The sequence below is a fragment of the Larimichthys crocea genome, chromosome VI (genome assembly GCF_000972845.2).
Source record: "Larimichthys crocea isolate SSNF chromosome VI, L_crocea_2.0, whole genome shotgun sequence".
Taxonomy (NCBI): domain Eukaryota; kingdom Metazoa; phylum Chordata; class Actinopteri; family Sciaenidae; genus Larimichthys; species Larimichthys crocea.
The window spans coordinates 4847979-4865889 of NC_040016.1; the positions used below are offsets into that span (position 1 = coordinate 4847979).

At 40.6% G+C, this 17911-nt stretch overlaps 1 protein-coding gene across 2 annotated transcripts in view; it reads right to left on the reverse strand.

Moving 5' to 3' along the window:
- The window catches only part of cdh4 (cadherin 4, type 1, R-cadherin (retinal)), a 179808-nt gene that overhangs the window by 30281 nt on the left and 131616 nt on the right, over positions 1 to 17911 (reverse strand). For both annotated transcript variants that reach the window (XM_019268399.2, XM_010755587.3), the window contains exons 6-7: positions 10609 to 10764; positions 6429 to 6573 (exon numbers count right to left, since the gene is read on the reverse strand). In XM_019268399.2, coding sequence (XP_019123944.1) covers positions 6429 to 6573; positions 10609 to 10764 — 301 coding nt within the window. The remainder of the gene's footprint in view (positions 1 to 6428; positions 6574 to 10608; positions 10765 to 17911) is intronic.

Genomic DNA, 17911 nt, shown 5'->3' on the forward strand with positions numbered 1-17911 from the left:
GGTGGACAGTATACAAGGATAATAACATCATCAGTAGAGGAAAGACAGAGTTTGAGAGAGTGACCACGGTACAGTACAACAAGCGAGGAGGCGAAAGAGAGGTTAAGAGGTAAGAGAGAAGGTTGAAACCAAGTGAATCTTTGGGGAAGTGATGGGGGGGACATATAGTGTTCAGACAAGAGCCTCTAATGGAACCCACTACCCTCTGAGGACACTAGGACACAGTCAAACCATTCAAAGACAGCCACTTTGAATGGGGTCAGAAGTGGGCAGCATTCATAAGTCGGTGCAAAGGCCAGACTAAGAGCACCTTTTACCTTGATCACTGTTACACTGCATGATAGACACGTCTGTGGATCTCAACCTGCTTACTCCTATTCAAGGACACAGACAAACCTTTTCCAGTGTGAAGGGCAAACAGCTGCACCTGCACAAGTCTGTTCACTCCAGTCTCTCACATAGAAAGGCAATAGATTGACTACATAAGTGGGGGCAGTTAGTTTCGATGTCCACGGTTCCAGTTGCAGAGACAATGGTAGCTGATTAGGCAGTTGGAACACCATCAAGGCTTGGATGGGACTGTTTGGCTTGACTGTGATCCTATTTGAATCCTCTGTACATAAGATGAGCTGCAGTGTTAGCATTTGTCTGGTTCTTCAACAGGGCACTCCACTGATTTTACCCATGAAGATCAGCTTATTTTTCATAGTGAGTGGTGGAGCTTTGTCAAGATGATGTCTTCAGGGTTTTCACAGCTTTCACAGCTCAGCAGACATTTGGATCCAGCGTTTTGGGAGCTTGATCCATGCTAGGGATTAAAGCTCAAAGTGTGTTTGGTTTTGCAGCACTTTATTAAATCTCCAAGTGTCCAAACTTTATGAAAATACAATATCCATTGGTTTACCTTTCAGGAAAAGTCAAAAGAAAACATTCTGAGCTTTTGAAGTTTATTATTATTGTCTGAGTAAAGCACAGAGAGGCTTTTCATGAGCAACCACAGATCATGGAGGCTTGTAAGATAAATCCCAAATCTCAACAATGTATCATGACCTGAGCATCAAGCAAGCTGACTGCTTGATCAACTTAAATAAACAGAAATATTATATTCTGTTCAAATAAAAATTAAGCAGTCATGTAAACCAACAAACAAACTGAATGCATGCTTTCCTACATTTAGCCCAGAGAAGCACGATCCACACTAATCGTTATAGTTATCGGCCATCCCAACAGACAGGGAAACCGTAACTTGTCAGAAACACTGAAAACTGTCATATCTTGATGTCTGAAGGTCTTGTGTATCTATGTTTAGGAACATTGATGGTATTATAGAAAGACAATTTTTTTCTAGAATAAGCAACTCATTCAGCTACTGCATGAAACTCTGAAGAAATCCATGTGCTGCCAACTCTCATTGAGAGTAATTCAGTGTGTTTTTTCATGATCATATTCTAAATGGTACAGTATGTACTAACATGCTTGAATCAGAAGACAGTATAAGTAGAGGAAAAATGTAAAAGGAGGGAGACAAGGACATAGAAGCTGAAGTATCAAAAGGAGACAAAGAAAATGAGATAGTCGCCTACACTTCTTCTAATTAAATTGCTATGTAAGTAGTAGCACTGGCTAAGTAAAGGTGGCCAGACTTCATACCTACAGGTGCAATGACCCGCAGTGTCAATAAAAAACTGCCATGTGTCACATGTCACTTGACATGTTTCCTGGATTTGTCACTATACTAAACATACACAGTCTAAAAGTAAGGGGCAAACAAATATATCTCCAATACTGATTGCAACATTGCTATGTTCTTCCACCTCTGCTCGCCTCCACCATATCCTGTGCTGATCCCTAATTACCCCCCACCCCCACCCCACCCCCCAAGGCAAGATAGAGAAAGAAAGTCTCTTAAATCTATGTGCAACTGTTAGAAAACTCTTCAGGAGAGAGAGAGTGAACAGAGATAAAGAGAGAGAGAGAGAGAGAGAGAGAGAGAGAGAGATGCAGTCGCCCCCACCACCCCTTGGGAGGGCAAATTGACTGTAGGAGAAGGCACTCAGCTGCTGGTTTTGATCTTGCACTCCCATTTCCGACGGCCTTTTGGAGAAAGACGGCCCATAAAAGGGAACAACTTGCTGTCAGAGTCAGGGCAAAGGGGGAGGGAAGGAGAAAGACAGAACATCACAGCGCAGATGTTCTGCGTACACTGCAGCCTCAGAACACAAAAGCTTTCTGAAGAAGTCACGCCATGTTGACAAATCTTTATCTGAGGACACTTAACTTCATGTATAGTCTGTCTCATAAAACAGTTTATAGAAATTCTGATCATTTCGATGACTTTGAAAAGGCATGAGGGGGTTCATCTGTTTGTTTTTTTCTTCATTTTGTGTGTAGAAATCTTATCCAGTGCTCACATGTGAGCACATGTTTAGCAGGTTTCCCAGGATAATCTCCCTAGTTTCAGATTTCATTACCATTTATTCCTAATTAACAAGAACTGAATGTGATCAGATAGCTCATTTTGTCAAGTACTGTTTTGTTACGTTTGATTACCTGCACAAATTAAATTCTATTAGTCACAGGTTCATTGGGTGCTGAGTGGGGGGCCTGGTGGCAGAAAGTGACAAATGAAGCCGTATCAAACTGATCCTGGCTGACAATTTGATCGGATCTCTCCCTCAGTAACATCTGGTGACCGTGATAAGGGCGGTTCCCTGTAGGTCTCCCTGTTAGGTGGCTTTCATGCTGTGCTAGATGTGAAGATGTGTTGTAATACTTCAGAGAACCTTTGATATCTGCGTCTGTAGATACAGAATTTGATACTACTGCAGCTTTACATATATCCATCTTTGGTTGGCATTTAGAAAGAAATATGACAACTACCAAAAGGCTTGTTGCTATTCCATATTTTTAAAAATATTACAAATATTAGATTATTTGCTGTGCACACTGAAGGTGAACATGCACCCAATTGTGCACAGGTTTGCTCAGTTCTTTGGTAAAAAACTATAAAATGAACTTTTCTACTTTTCATGCATCACGGTTCATCATTCTGCTGAGACAGTGCCGATAAATGTGCCTTCCATTAAGTTTCTATTGGGATGATGAAGCATGAGCACTGCATTGGCTGCAAGCCATCAGTACATGAATATATTAGACATATTTTACACATTCTTGATTAATTTGGATGGCTTAATACTTTTTCCCTGACAAAATGGTCGTATTAAATTGCTTAACCTTATTTAATGTTTCAAGAAATTACCCTAAACACTAGTGGTATCCAAGTTTCTCCATCGGAGATATACAAAATGTGAAAAATGTTGTCTTTGCTCTTATTTTTAATCTGTGTTATCTGTGTCCTGATGGTGATGATGATATTTTTGAAAACCCATACTGCAACTGAACTGCCCTGAATCATAATGTGGAAATAGACATGAGTATTCTTTGATATTTCACCACTGTTTAAACTTGCTGCAGGCAGTGAAAGAAAATTTAGATATTTCAGCAGCATCACTGGACACTGTCCCCCTAGCAGCACTTGTCAGCTGCAGCACTGTGATGGGTTTCAACACACCACCTGTTGCTAGGATGGAAAAAGAGCCTGTCACCTGCAGTAACCCCCCGAGGGATTTTTATGGTCATCCATTGATTTCACATGCAAATGATATAATCTGTGATTCACAGTGCTTACTGGCCCTTGTTGATCTGGATGCTCTTTTGACAATCACATAATATTTTAGACTTATGTGTGATTCAAACAGTTCTTTTTGAAGACATTTCTATTTTATTAAGAAGCCAGATGAAGTACTATAGAAACAGTGTGAGCGTCAGCAACAGGGTTGTTGTTCAGGATAGGTAAAGGTGAAGCTTCAGAGACAGGCAGGTGCAAAATCCAGAGATCTCTGGTGTTCACAAGCCAGAAAGAAGTGGTATTTGTGCCTCAGATTCCTCTCTATTTCAGTTCAGATGGTGCTTTTATTGAATCCTGATATTTTTGGTTGCTGCCTTCTGCTGTGTAAAGAAAGGTACACACAAAAGAGTTTGGTTAAAGTTAAAGTTGATATTAATACATGTACATTACCTCAAATGCATACATTACAGTGCCATTCTCTATACATAGTGCTGCCAGGTATAAAAACTGACTTCGGAAAACTGTGCGGTACTTAACTTGAGGTCTGAACTAGGCCCATTATTTGTGAGTAAAAGATTTAATTTAACTGGCTGAGAATATATTAAAGGCTTAAATGGGCCAGAAAAGTATAAAACGTCTCCTTGAACCTACACTAAAGATGAATTGCAGTCGTTCTTGTTTTCTTCGACTAAACAGGCAATTAGGCCAGCATGGCTTTTCAGCCTATTTTGCTAATTAAAATTCATCAATTCAGAGACCAATGACTGAGCAAAGGAAGACAAAAGAGCCGCACTCCACACATAATACGCTTTTTTGACACTAAACTCTCAACACCTGACATGTGCTCCACAAACAAATGTTACTTGGCAGTGATTGCTTAATGAAGAGCAGAGCAATTATACATCATTTAAGGTATTCCTTGTTAATTGGTATCGCAGACTGCATTGTTTTCAAAACAAAATTTAATTCAAGATTGTTGTCGTTGCATGCTCTTGTAAACCGAAATTATCAGCCTGAAAAAGGAAGAAAGTAGCTTTTGGAATGTCTGGTTGCCCTCGCTAATTAGAAGCTCTGTATATAGACCCATGCTCCACTGAGGAGTAACCAGTACTCTCTCTCGCACACACGCACACACACACACATACACGTCAATCCCACACTTGCTCATCCATACACACACGTACAGACGCACAACATGCTTTCGTATATTGTTTACAAATCCCCTCGAGATTAAACTTTGCAGCAGAACAATATCTGAACACTGTGAAGACAAACATGGGTCCTCGGGGTCTGATTGTTAGAACAAGAGTTCTTCCAGTCGAGACATGAAAGCTGCTTGCACATTCTGCTCTCGTTTCTGGCTACACATTGACCACAACTCTGTTGCTTGATTCTGAAGGAAGGTCTACATCTCTCCATGCTCTGCAGAATCTGATAATGATGCATCCAGCCAAGATACCGTAACACAAATATCTCATGAAACTCGAACCTCGTCTGAACCAGCAAAAACTTCAGTCAAAATAGTTAGCCATACAAGTCTGGATTTATTAAGGGATACCCTTAAGTAAGATTCAAACATTAAGGTTTTCTGAAGGATCCTGAAAGTTAAAGATTAAATTTAGGACATTAAACTATAAGAATCTCATTGCTTGTATTACTGTTTTTTTTAAACGTATCCAATAAATCAGTGTAAAGCACAGCATCAAATGGATTATTGCATTAATAACCCTCTGCAGAGGACAGTACAGAAGCTACAAAAGTGCCAGTATGAGTAATGATTTTCTATGCATTGATTTAAATTGTTCCAACACATATTTCATTTCACAATGAAATGACTGCACGCTTGTATTTCATGGCTTTTGTAATAGCAGATTCCAAACTGAACAAAAAGTGTTCTAAAGTCCTCTAACAAAAGCGTAGCCTTAAATTTATGTGTAGAGCACAAACTCTTATATTGTATATAACAAACTCTTATATACAAGTGCCCACTACTAACACAATGGTTCCTAACCTTGGGAAGGGACTATGCAAAACAAGTTGCAAAGATAAACGCATATTTCTGCTTCAGGCTTTTCTGTAGTCTGTATTATTTTTCTTGTTAAAGGGTTTTGACCCTGATAATCTATAAAAAACATGTAAATAAAAAGGGAAAACCACTCTGCTTCAACTGTTCACAGGTATTTACAACCTATGATGAGGGGTCACACTTGAACTGTGCAAGATGATCATGAAGGGGTCATAAACCAAAAAAAATGTTTGGAACTACCGCATTAAGGCAGACTCCCAGCGTCCAACATCAATTTAGTTTACACCTTTGGCCTTGGTGAAAACAAAAATACAGAAATACTATCCAGGTACTGTGTATAGTTTGGTGTGTTTTTACCTATGGGCAGAGGTGAGGTCTCATTAAAAAAAAGAATATGATAATAATTTAGGAAGCTGTCATCTCCATAATGTGTCTGTCTCAGCATGGATCGTTGTTCAGATCAATACAGTAAATATGTCTACAGTCAGCGATTTGTTCAGCCTCAATAAAGATGTTGACTTTACAATTAAGCGTGATTAAATGATTAAGTAGACCTGCTGCTGAAACATAAAAATGAATGATGCAGTTTTGTGCTTACAAGTGGTTTGTTAATTAGGTCATTCTCGTTGTGACAATAAAGCAGAAATGAGAGTATATTCAGTCGGCAGGATCATACGCTTAAATCACACCACTTTCCAAAGTGTACCAAAGTTTTCATTGTGTTTTTCCAGGAAGCTGTGTATCTACAATGAGTAAATGAGTAAAAACTCTTACCTGGTTTGGATCCTTCAGCCACAGAGCCGTTGTACACCTGGTTCTGAAATTCAGGCCTGTTGTCGTTCATGTCAATCACATAGATGTACAGATCAATTGGATTCTCCACCTGGTTACCATTCATGTCTACTGCGTGGGCTCGCAGCTGTGAACATACACAAATGCACAAGAAAAAAGAAGCGATGATTAGCAGTCAGTACTGAGTTTGAGCTTGAATGAATATTCCAAATGTTGCTCAACTGACAACAGGCTGCTGGCTTGATTGATATAAAACTGTCTGGACTGGAACAAACTCAGAACGCAGCACAACTTTGACTTTGTTAATTGGCAACTTCATTGAACTGGCAAATGCTCTGTTTCTTGTCTGCCAAGAGGGCATGAGTATCCTGTTGGCATCTTGGCATGGACCACAACACAGAAAGGGGCAAAGTAGTGAAATGTTCCAAACACACAAACAACACCTATTTTGTTGTTAGCACAGCCAGAGGCCTGAAAAATATCACAGAGGTGTTGCTGCTCAAGCTGTGGCTTCTCTTTGTATGGAGAGAGAATGTTTGTCTCGGTTTGGTTTGACAAAGTCAGCCATTTGGATGGATGTCTTCTCTGACTGATGAGCCGTTCCTTGACAAAACACAATGTGAAAAAGAGAAAGAGAGCAAAAAGAGAATGACGCAAAAAGAAAAAAGAAAAAGAAAAAGAGGGACGCACGGCGCAAGGCTGAATGAGATGGGAAGGAGACTGACTGAGGCTTGTGCAAGTAAATGAGAGATGAAAACACAAAGAGGCAGTGTGGGGGTGTGGGGGCTTGAACAGGGAGGACTGACAAAAGCAATCATCATCTACAGTGGGATGTCTTAATCTCCACCGCTGCTGTTACACACCCTCTACTCCCCACCAATCCCCACTAATGATATGTAACATAACGCAAAGCTTCGTAATAGCCCTGGAACCAACCCGACACTGTTCGCTGTGACTTACATTACTCTCATTCAATTGCCTAGAAACTCATATCCTCTGCAGAAATGTTATTCAATCACAGCTTGGCTTGGTAAGAGAACAGCTCTCATTTTGACTAAAACTGACACACTGGCAGCAAAATATTTTGTCTGCCACAACACAGTTGAGGAGGATCTTCCTGCCAGCCTTTTTACAGGAAGTCGTGATGTATTGTGGGATGGCATGAAAGACTGAATGGCGGCACCTGCGTTCACCGAAACACAACTAATCATGTCAGCTTTTGTGCCTGCCTGTCAAGGATGTATCAAAACATACCCAAACACGCGCCCGCATGAGCATTCACACGCGTGTCTAAACAGCATTTCAGACACATGTTTACACACATCAACACACACAGCCAATCAAATGAGCCCTCCTTAGCCACTTAATGATCCTCAAGATGCTAGTTTTCCATTGGCTGAAGCACAGCAAACAAACATGGAGAGGGGACCCAACAAACAAACAAGCCCAATCTGTTTTCTCAGCTGTGAACACTGCACGCTGACGGATGTGAGACTGTGATGTATGTGACTGCTTCAGTGCAGTGTATATGTGTATGCGTGTAACAGTGATTGTGCATTTTTGTCTCTGTGTGTATTTTTTGGATTTTTGTGTGCAGATTCTTGCAAATTTTATTAGATTTCTATATTTGTGCATATCTCTATATTCACATCTGTGTGTGGCTGTGTTTGTGTGCTCAATAGGATGGAGGAATTGGAAATGTGATATCTGGGCCTGAAGGAGTGTGTGCGCGGCAAAGACTGCGAATGTATGTGTGTGAGAGTGAGCTTTAGTATGCCTGGACCAACAACAGTTCAACAGAACATCAGGCCCACTGGTCCCCTAACCCAATATATGACCATACTACTTTTCCACTAAAATATTGTAGCTGTTGCTGCTTAAGCCAACTCTCATGCCATCTATGCAAAACTAACTAAATATAACTTTATGGACATTTTCCAAACATGTTGCTGTTGGATGGCTATGGCTCTAGCAATGGTCAGTCAGTTGGCCCACCACCACTCTGCACTAAAATATCCCAACAACTAGTGGATAAATTTGAATGAAATGATATTTAAAGTCCATTTAAGATAAATTCGAATGACTTTCATGACACTCTGATTTCATTCAAATCAAATTTCACTTTGTCCAGTGCTTTGGTTCATGACCAAACACCTGCAATATAATGACATTCCCATCAACCTCAGCTATAGTTTGTTTTTTATTCTAATTAGCAAATGTTAACATGTTAAACAAAACACAAAACATGAGTGCTATAGGGAGCAGCCCATCCAGGTACTTTGACCTTGCCCCATGCCTGCTTCCCCCTTTAGCAGTCGGTCTAGTTTGACTGGTGGTAAATGCAAATTCCATTTGCCATTTATTTTAAAGCATTATATATATAATATATAATAATATATATATATATATTTCGGCAACTACGCCACTAGATGCCACTCAATCCTAAACTAAAGAAATGCATTCATGCAAACAGATATGAAAATAGAAATCACTAAAGAAATGCATTCATGCAAACAGATATGAAAATAGAAATCACAGACATTCTGATATTTGTTCAATTCTCTTCGTGCCCTACTGACTCACAGTAGATCTGTCTGAAAAAAATGAAGCTCAGGCGAACACCCACTCTCCTCACCTCACAGATCACTTCCCCCTGGTGCTAGTCTGTCAAAAACAGCAGCCTCGTCTCTCTTTTCTCTTGAACCCAAAACTAACAAGCAAAGTTTGGCCTGCGAGAGTGCTGTGCGAGTACTGGGAACTTCCCGTCAAGTTGAAAGAAAGTAAGCAATGGACTAAATTTCCCCTGGGTCAAACACTGGCTACATTCTCCTACACTAAATCATACATCACATCACAAGCAGCATGGGTTCATGGGAGTCTAAACAGAAGCCGCATTCAACTTGAAGTGCCCTCAACCTAACATGCTGTTTTCACTACAGGCAGTGTCAAATAAGAACTGTTTACAGAGTGGCTGTCCTTTCCCAGGGACCAATAACCTGGCTGCTTTATTGATCCCAATTTGCTGGTTAAGTGTAAGAGCAGGTATGGAGAGACAAGAAACATGTGAGAATCAGTATCCAGAGCCTGAACGTAGCAGGTAAAGTAACAAGAGGCTCATCTAAAACTAAACACACCCAGTTACAGTCACCGCACATACTGTGTGTGTGTGTTTATAATGTGTGCATTTACTGCTGAGAGTGTGTGCTGATAGAGACGCTCAAGAGATCCACTCTCCTTTATTCTATTCTTCCTCTGCGACAGCAGCATGCTTTTGAATTAGCTCTATCAGTAGCGTAGCCATCCATTACACTGTCTGACACCAGCGCTCACCTTGAGTAGAGGTGTTAGTCTTTGCTGATATAAATTGAAACCTGGAATGAACCAATGGCCTTGCGTTCAAAAAAGTCTCATGTGCTTTGCATATCTAATTCATGCATTAAGGAAGCTGTTTGACCCGAGGTTCCAGAGGGTCCGGTCATCAGGTCAAACTTTCAGCCTCCTGTGTGTGGGACACAAGGTGAGTGTGCAACAATGCGTGGGGGCGGTGAAGTAAAATGGGGACACAAAGAAAAAGAAAGTACAAAGTGAGAAGAGACAGGGGAAAAAAGACCCGACTCCTCTTATGATAAAAACACACATCATATATCAATCAGTTTTCAATACATGTACATACACAAGCACACGCCTTTGTAAGCATGCAGACCTGTACACACACACTTGAAGCTTCACCTGCTCATTTGCTCTGATGGAAAGCACAAAGACAACATTTTTTCCGCACTCTACCTCGGTTCTGTTTCTTTCACTCTGTCCTATCCATCCTTCGCTACTCTGCGCAGCTAAAGCTCAATCTAAATGACAGCTGAAGTGGTTGTGTGTTTTGCCAAGGCATTCATCATTTCATTGCTGGCTTCAGCATCGATCAGAGCCTGGAGAGGCTGGTGTGCAGGTTACTGTACAGCAGCTAACAGTGTGACATGTTCTCTAAATGCGCTCTGACTCGTGCTTGTTTGGCAGGAAACATTAGTGTTGGAATGAAAGGAAGATGGGGAAGAGAAAAGGCGAGTCGCATTTCCACAAGGATAATTGGGAGATAATGAGACAGCCATAAATGGAGCTGGAGGGGAAACAGAAAACAGAAAAGACAGATTCATTTCTTCCTTACATGGAAGGAGGCCCTCTCCTCTCTGTCCAGGGGTTGAGTGACAAACATGTTGCCGCTGATGGGGTCTATGTTGTAGATCCCACTCGGCGGCTGATCAGCGCCTGCTCCAGTGATGCTGTAGCGGATGCCAACGTCCTTGTCCTGATCTGAGCGGATCTGGGGACAGAACCAAAGAAACAAGTTTAGCAGGGAGGAAAATCTGTTTTTTATTCCTGGCTTTCAAACTTGTTCTGCACTCGCAACAGAAAACACAAAATGTTACAAGCATAGTGACATACATTGATAAAAAAAAAAGCATTACGGAATAAAGCCTAAAGTTCGTGAGCAGAGTGTGTATATGGGAGGTTTGTTAGATGCAATGATGATAACGTTTCCACTGTGAGCTTTCTTTTTTGCCAACACTTTGAACCTACACCCTGGAGGTGAAAATTGAAAACTGAACAATGTGCAGAGTGGGAAATAGATCCATTGTCAGAATATTTTGTTTGACCTATTGAATTTTTGGTTTTCTTTTTCATGGCAGGACTTTGAACAAGTGTAAAATTACCTTACAGACAGCTATGACGCTACCTGCCTGGATGATGTGAAAATGACTCATGCCATTATTCTCCACTATGTGGCTTAATATCTTATTGTGCCTGTTCCACCTTTAACACCTCCAATGTTATTTCACACGCAATTCAGAATGTGACATTTAAAGAGTGATATATTTCACTTTGAACAGGTTTCAGTATGAGCCGCTCCACTGCCAGAGCAATAAAAAATATCAGTACTTTTGTTCAGCACCTTGCTGACTCGAAAGACAAAAGAAGATTGTAGCATTTCTTCCCGTGGCATTGATTTTCAATGGGCTGCAGAGATTCTTCCGTCTCACCATACAATGCAGCAATGTCAGTGTGACTTCACATGTGGGTCCGACAGTGTTACCATTACCAATTCTTTACAGCATACAAAGGCTGTCATCTCTGAACCTTATTATTATATTATTACTTTTCTTTATTTAATCCCTGAAATTTAGGTTTTTGTCCCAAAATGTGATATAATGTAATATTTGCTTGCTTCCCAATGTTAAATTGAAGGGTTCACACCACTGTCATGTCTGTACAATAAACATAACACACGAAACACGAAACAGGGAAAATAGCTAGTGTGACTGTCCAAAAATAACAAAATCCCCAAATCCACCTCACCTAGCCACATAACCCTGCAAAAAAGTGCCATTTTTACACTCTGTTTCTTGTACCGACTTAACAAATGACATATAACGTGAACTTTGAGGTTTGTTATCACTGGAAAAGAGCCAGGTTAAACATTTCCTGATATTTCCTTTGTGCTGAGCTAACCGGCTGCTGGTGGTAGCTTCATATTTACAGAGTGGTATAAATCCTCTCATCTAACTCTCATTAGGCAGATTTCCCAGAAAACTATTCCTCTAACTTTTTAATCATATTGCATAGTATTGCATTATATTGTGTGTTTATGGCCAGCAAATGAGTACAGACAGACTCAGTCACCTGAGGACAAACAGTACAGACATGTTGTGACACTAAGGACCCTGAAGTTAAATGATAATTCTGGTCCAATTAAATTGTGTAATTTTCATCATGTGAAGAAATGCAAGAGCCGGAGACTCAAACTCCAATAACACACATATCAAGACAAATTAACACTATATTACATTTGTGTTTCATGCAATTACTGCACAGCAGCACTAATGATTTCAGTCAGTGATTACATGCAACCCTGCTTACCATATATTTAGGATTTAATGCTTAAAGACAAAAAATTTTTTATTATATATTATTTCCAGTTTTGGTATTTCAGATTTCCTACCTCAGAAATCTTCTTGCAACCACAACGATTCACTTTGTGACCCTCTGTGGGGGAGACTCAAACCTAGTAGGCCATATACAGTTTGATTTTATGGTATTACACGGTACTGGTAGAAGATGCAGTCACATCTCCCTCTACTGAAAACTCATGGATTGTGGCTGCTGCTGTGGTCATTCACGACGTCCACTACATATATTATTACTGCCATTATTGCTACCATATCTCCATTACAGTTTATAATTAGTTAATGACTTGCTGCATCTGTGTCCTCTATCACAGGTTCCACTGCTACTGTAATCATTTTATCATTCATTGTAATTCATTGTCATTTTATCATTCATTGTAATTGTACAATATGTTTGTGTTGATTTGTTCTGTACACATAACATATTGCATGTCTGTCCGTCCTGGGAGAGGGATCCCTCCTCTGTGGCTCTTCCTGAGGTTTCTTCCACATTTTTTCCCTGTTAAAGGGTTTTTTGTGGTTTTTCCTCACTCGAACCGAGGGTCTAAGGACAGAGGGTGTCACTCCCTGTACAGATTGTAAAGCCCTCCGAGGCAAATGTACTTTGTGACTTTGGGCTATACAAATAAAACTTGATTTTATTTGATCTTTAAATGCCAAATATCTTCATATGATCTCTACTTCGACCTCACCCACTGGTTCTGAACACACACTGCGTTGACTCTTTTTTTTTACTGGCACCAAACTATCACTATGGTTACAAGCCAGTGGGAATAATCACAGAGTCAAATGGAGAAAAAGGAAGGCTTGGCTCTTTTTTCTCTCTATCTTTCTCTTCCCCTCCTAAGCAATTTTCCTGGTCTGTGGGGTTGCAGATCATGCATGAAAATGAAATTACTTCATCCGTTCAGCAGTGACGGCAGCTTCTGCATAAAACATCTCTCTGTTTGAACATGATACCCTCTCTCTTAATTTCCAACGTGCTCCTCCCACACCCACAGTGCTGCAAGCTTTCACAGATACAATTTTCATTTCCTGAGCTCACTTCACACAAGATCCATACGTGAACCCTGCAGGCTCAGGTGTAATGTACAGTATTGTATAAGTCATATCAATCAGTGCACTCAGGCTGTTCTACTTATACATGTATTCACTGTTGCGTGACAATAATACTGTAAGACAAATTGCATTAATTATTCACAACGCCCACCATCTGCCAATCATGGCATAAATAATAATATAATTTGATCATTCACCCTCATCATTAATGTCATGTGTTTGGATAACAGATAATAATGTGGAGCAGAACAGACAGATTATAGATTTTAGTAATGAGAACGTGCCTGAGAAATCCTCCATCTTATCTGCGAAGAAGACAAACACGTTGAGGTTCAAAACAACAAGAAATGAACTGAGGCGCACCACGGAGAGTCCCATCTGCTCGAGCTGCAGGAACATGCGGAAAAAAAAGAAGAAACCTACATGTATATGTGTGTAGTGAAGTGTTTGACGGGTAAGAGGATCTCAGTGTGCACGCAAAAGCATGGATCAGGACAACCAGCTCAGTTCAATAATTCACAGGGCCGTCGTGTGGGAAATGCACCTATGAAGTTTTCACCTGCCACGGCACCGTGCTTCTTCATCTGGACGTGTGCATGGTTGCGTGTCTGAGTGCATGTGTGTCTCTCTTCACTGGAACTTCAAAGCCGGCTGTGTGTGGTTGGCACATTTGTGAAATAGCCCCAAGAGAAAAACAAAGGAGCTCTTACACGATACGCGGCCTCTGTTTCCACGCCCGCTTAAAATTCCACATCAAAGCCACCTGAGACCAGATGTCACATTGCCTCTTAATGAAGAGTCTTTATATCAATAAATTGAATAAATTAAGAAGCATGGCTTCTTGGAGTCCTGGGAATCCCATGAGTGACAACTGCTCAATTGAGCCATTTCAATAGAATGCTAATGATGAAATCTGGTATTTCTGCCCACCTCTCTCTCTTTCCATAGCTATATTTCATTGTCTCTCTTACATCAGTACCTCCTGGAAGATAGAATGGCCACTAATCACACCAGGAATAGCAGAGGGAGGCAGATGCAAGGGACTTAACTGGCTGTCTGTATCCGTCAGATCAAACCAGACATCATATAAGTGACCTATTTGTAGCTCTTTGAGAGTGATTTCCTTGATTACTGACAACTGCTGGGATCCTGTGGGACAAGCTATCAGCGTGAGAAGAAAGATGGTGAGGAATGGAGGCAGAGAGACACGGGGAGCGAAAGCAATGGGGAGTTAGGGAAAATTAGATGAAGAATTAGTGTTCTGTTAAACTCCTCCAGGGTGACGCAAGGCTCACAAACAGATAGAAGGAAAGGAATGGAAAGGAATACATTTCCATTTATTGAGCGTAGCGGCTGGCTGTCTAATTAGCGCACTGTGAAGTTTCAGTCTGTCCAAATCTCCTTTAATTGATCCAACCCTGTATGATCACCCTATCTGCATAAATAGTTTGATGCGTACATAAACAGGGACTAATTTGCTGTTTATTTGACGGTACTTGTTTGATCCATTCACGCCATGTCTGATTTTTAGCAATAGTGCAAAACGAACAAAGCAGCATTCTGCTATGCAAAGGACGAGCATGTGTCGAGCTGCACTTCTCTCCCTACGACTAGTTTGCTTCCAGGAAACAATCATTCAACCAGGAAGTCATTAAAGGACAGTGTGCTGCAGGCACTCATGGGATCATGAAGGGTTACTGTTTGCTATGGGCTAATGTCACCCAATAATGGGAATCTGTGGTTTACACTCTTTGATAGCCTCTTTTATGTCTTGTCCACGCTTAATGGTCCAGGCCTGTGTTATAGTCCTTTGGCTTCACACATCTCTCTCTTTCTGTTTTATAGATCTTTATAGGGCTTAGTCACCTCACTTTGCCTTTAGGGTACATCAAACACCCCCTACAGGTTACACAGGCTCAAGAGCCACACCAGGACACACTACCACAGATCCATGCAACACAATATGAACACTTTATGAATTTACAAACACTCAAATACTATATTATCAAGAGGATAAGGCTACATGCTGTGGCCTTTTCAGTTGTCTGAGGGTCACACATGCATGCAAAATGAGGATAGTTAAAATAGTCAAGATAAACAAGAAGTTTCCTAAAGCAACAGCCAGCTCCTGCCCATTAAACCCGCTTTGTAAAGGTCAGATCTCTGAATATGAACCTTGCTCTGTGTCTTGCTTGTGTGTCTCTTGATCAGTGCTAGAACTAGTTTGAAAAGGCTCCAGTAGCAAAACATTTCTCACCCATTCAAAATGCTGTATAGAACATCGCCATTATAGCGAAACCATAAAGCACTTAAAGGAGAATTCTGTTCCTCTTCATTCCACTTCTGCTGTAGAGGAAAATGACTCCGCAAAACAACATACGCTGACAAACAACATGAGCCTCTTTAAGCTTCCCAAACAAAATTCAATTTTACATGAATTATTTCAAATTGAAGGGCGGTGGTGCCTCACAGCAGGAAGGTTTTGGAGCAATTGGATGAGGCCTTTCTATGTGGAGATTTCATATTCTCTTCCTTGGTGACTCCGGCTTTCTCCCACAGTCCAAAGACATCAGGTTATTGTTGTTTGTCTCTATGTGTCAGCCCTGTGATGAACTGCTGATTTGACTAATAAATGCACACAGTATTCTGTTACTAGTTCACTAGTCTATGTACATGGTAAATTGATAGTAATACACATCCTTGCATGTAAACAAATCGGTATGTGAGCTAGCAGATTCTTCTTCTATGCAGGCAGAGTAGCCAATCGAGGGTGTTAACAGCTGTTGAATCTTTATAATGGAGGTGGCAACTGCAACATTAGCATATCACAGTTAAAATAGACACAATTAAAATGAAAATAGGAGCCATGTTGCAAAGTACTAAAATTATCCTTTAATTTTTGTAGTGCATCTACAGAATACTGGCTTCAGTCTTTTGAACTCATGACTCATATATCTCATATTTAGGCATTGTTTAATTGTGATCTAATAATTATGTTAATGCTGACCAAATGAAGTCATGTTTAATATACCAGCTATTTATACTACATGGTGAAACAGTAAATGCCACTGAAGGCACCACTAGCCAAGTATAGAAAACATCTACTTCACAGCAGTTAGAGCTGCAGTTTGTATGCAAGCATGTGAGTGTGAAGGTTGGCCAATACACAGAGGATAAAGGCAGTAAAGTCAAATTAATGAAATTTCCGTGCTGAGGTGCATTGTGGGAGGAAGTGAAAACTCGGGACACAGACAGGCCATCACAGAGCCCTTCTTGCGGCCTCTCAGTCATGCTTTAGCTGTCAGCCATAATTAAGAGTGTCTGCCAAATATATGGATGTCTGTATTAGAAACTTCTTACTGACTGGATGCCTCATATACTCACAAGCCTGCTCTGCTTTTAGACTCCGTCTCCCAGAATGTTTACACAGGCACATAAGACGTAACAATAGGGTTATTGGGTTAAACGAAAGCATGATTCCGAATTGTTTTTGTCTAAATGAGGCAAAATTTGAGTCCGGATTAGTCTGAGGGCTTCTGTCTAATCACCTCATGGCGGTCGATTCATCATGTGGATTCAGAGTGGGAGAATTTTTGACCTTTTAAAAAGAGGTTTTAGAGATATCCAAATCTTATTTGCTCTCTGATGTTCTTACCCTTACCCCTTGAAATTACAAAAATTTTCCTCAAGTAGTGTGAATTTCCAGTATTTTCCGCTGCAAGCCCTTATGTGTAATTTCTATTTTCTTTACTGCTCCTTTTATACTACTGCCCGGTTTTAAAATATGCCTTGAGTTGTTGTTTTTTTCCCCTGCAGATTCATAGTAGGTCTGTCACCTTAGTTAATGATTTTAAACAAAGACAATGACAGTGCCATGCTAGACTATTGATTTATATATCTAAGCAGCTTGACTTCAGTTTGACGCCTGGGGTTAAAATATTCAGATCCGGCAATAAACTTTTGCACTCACGGGGATGCTGGAATGGCTGCTAACATTAGTCATTGCGAATGGGTGAACTGCTTGTTAAATAGCATTATCAAACACATCTGTGCATCTGCAAACTACACAGGTACCCTTGAAAAAAATCACTGTGTTTGATAATGTCTCATCTTTCTTCCCCTGCTGTTGTACAGTATCTGTTTTCTCTTTGTTGAACATGAGGGAAATGGCAAAACTACATGCTTTTTAACTTCCTCTTAAATTTCAGTTTTGCATTGCTTTGATCCCTCCTGCTGTGTGCTTGTCACTCTTCAAAGCTGATGTGCCCTGCTTTTGATGGGGAAGAGGAATTCAAATAGTCTGATAGGCCATCCACATAAACATCCAACAAAATGACAGAGGAGGAAATAGGGAAGCAGAGGATGAAAGAATGAGAGAGATGGGCTGACAAAATGGCAACAAAATTTCCAATTATGGAAAATGTGGGAGCTCAAGTTTTTGCCAGC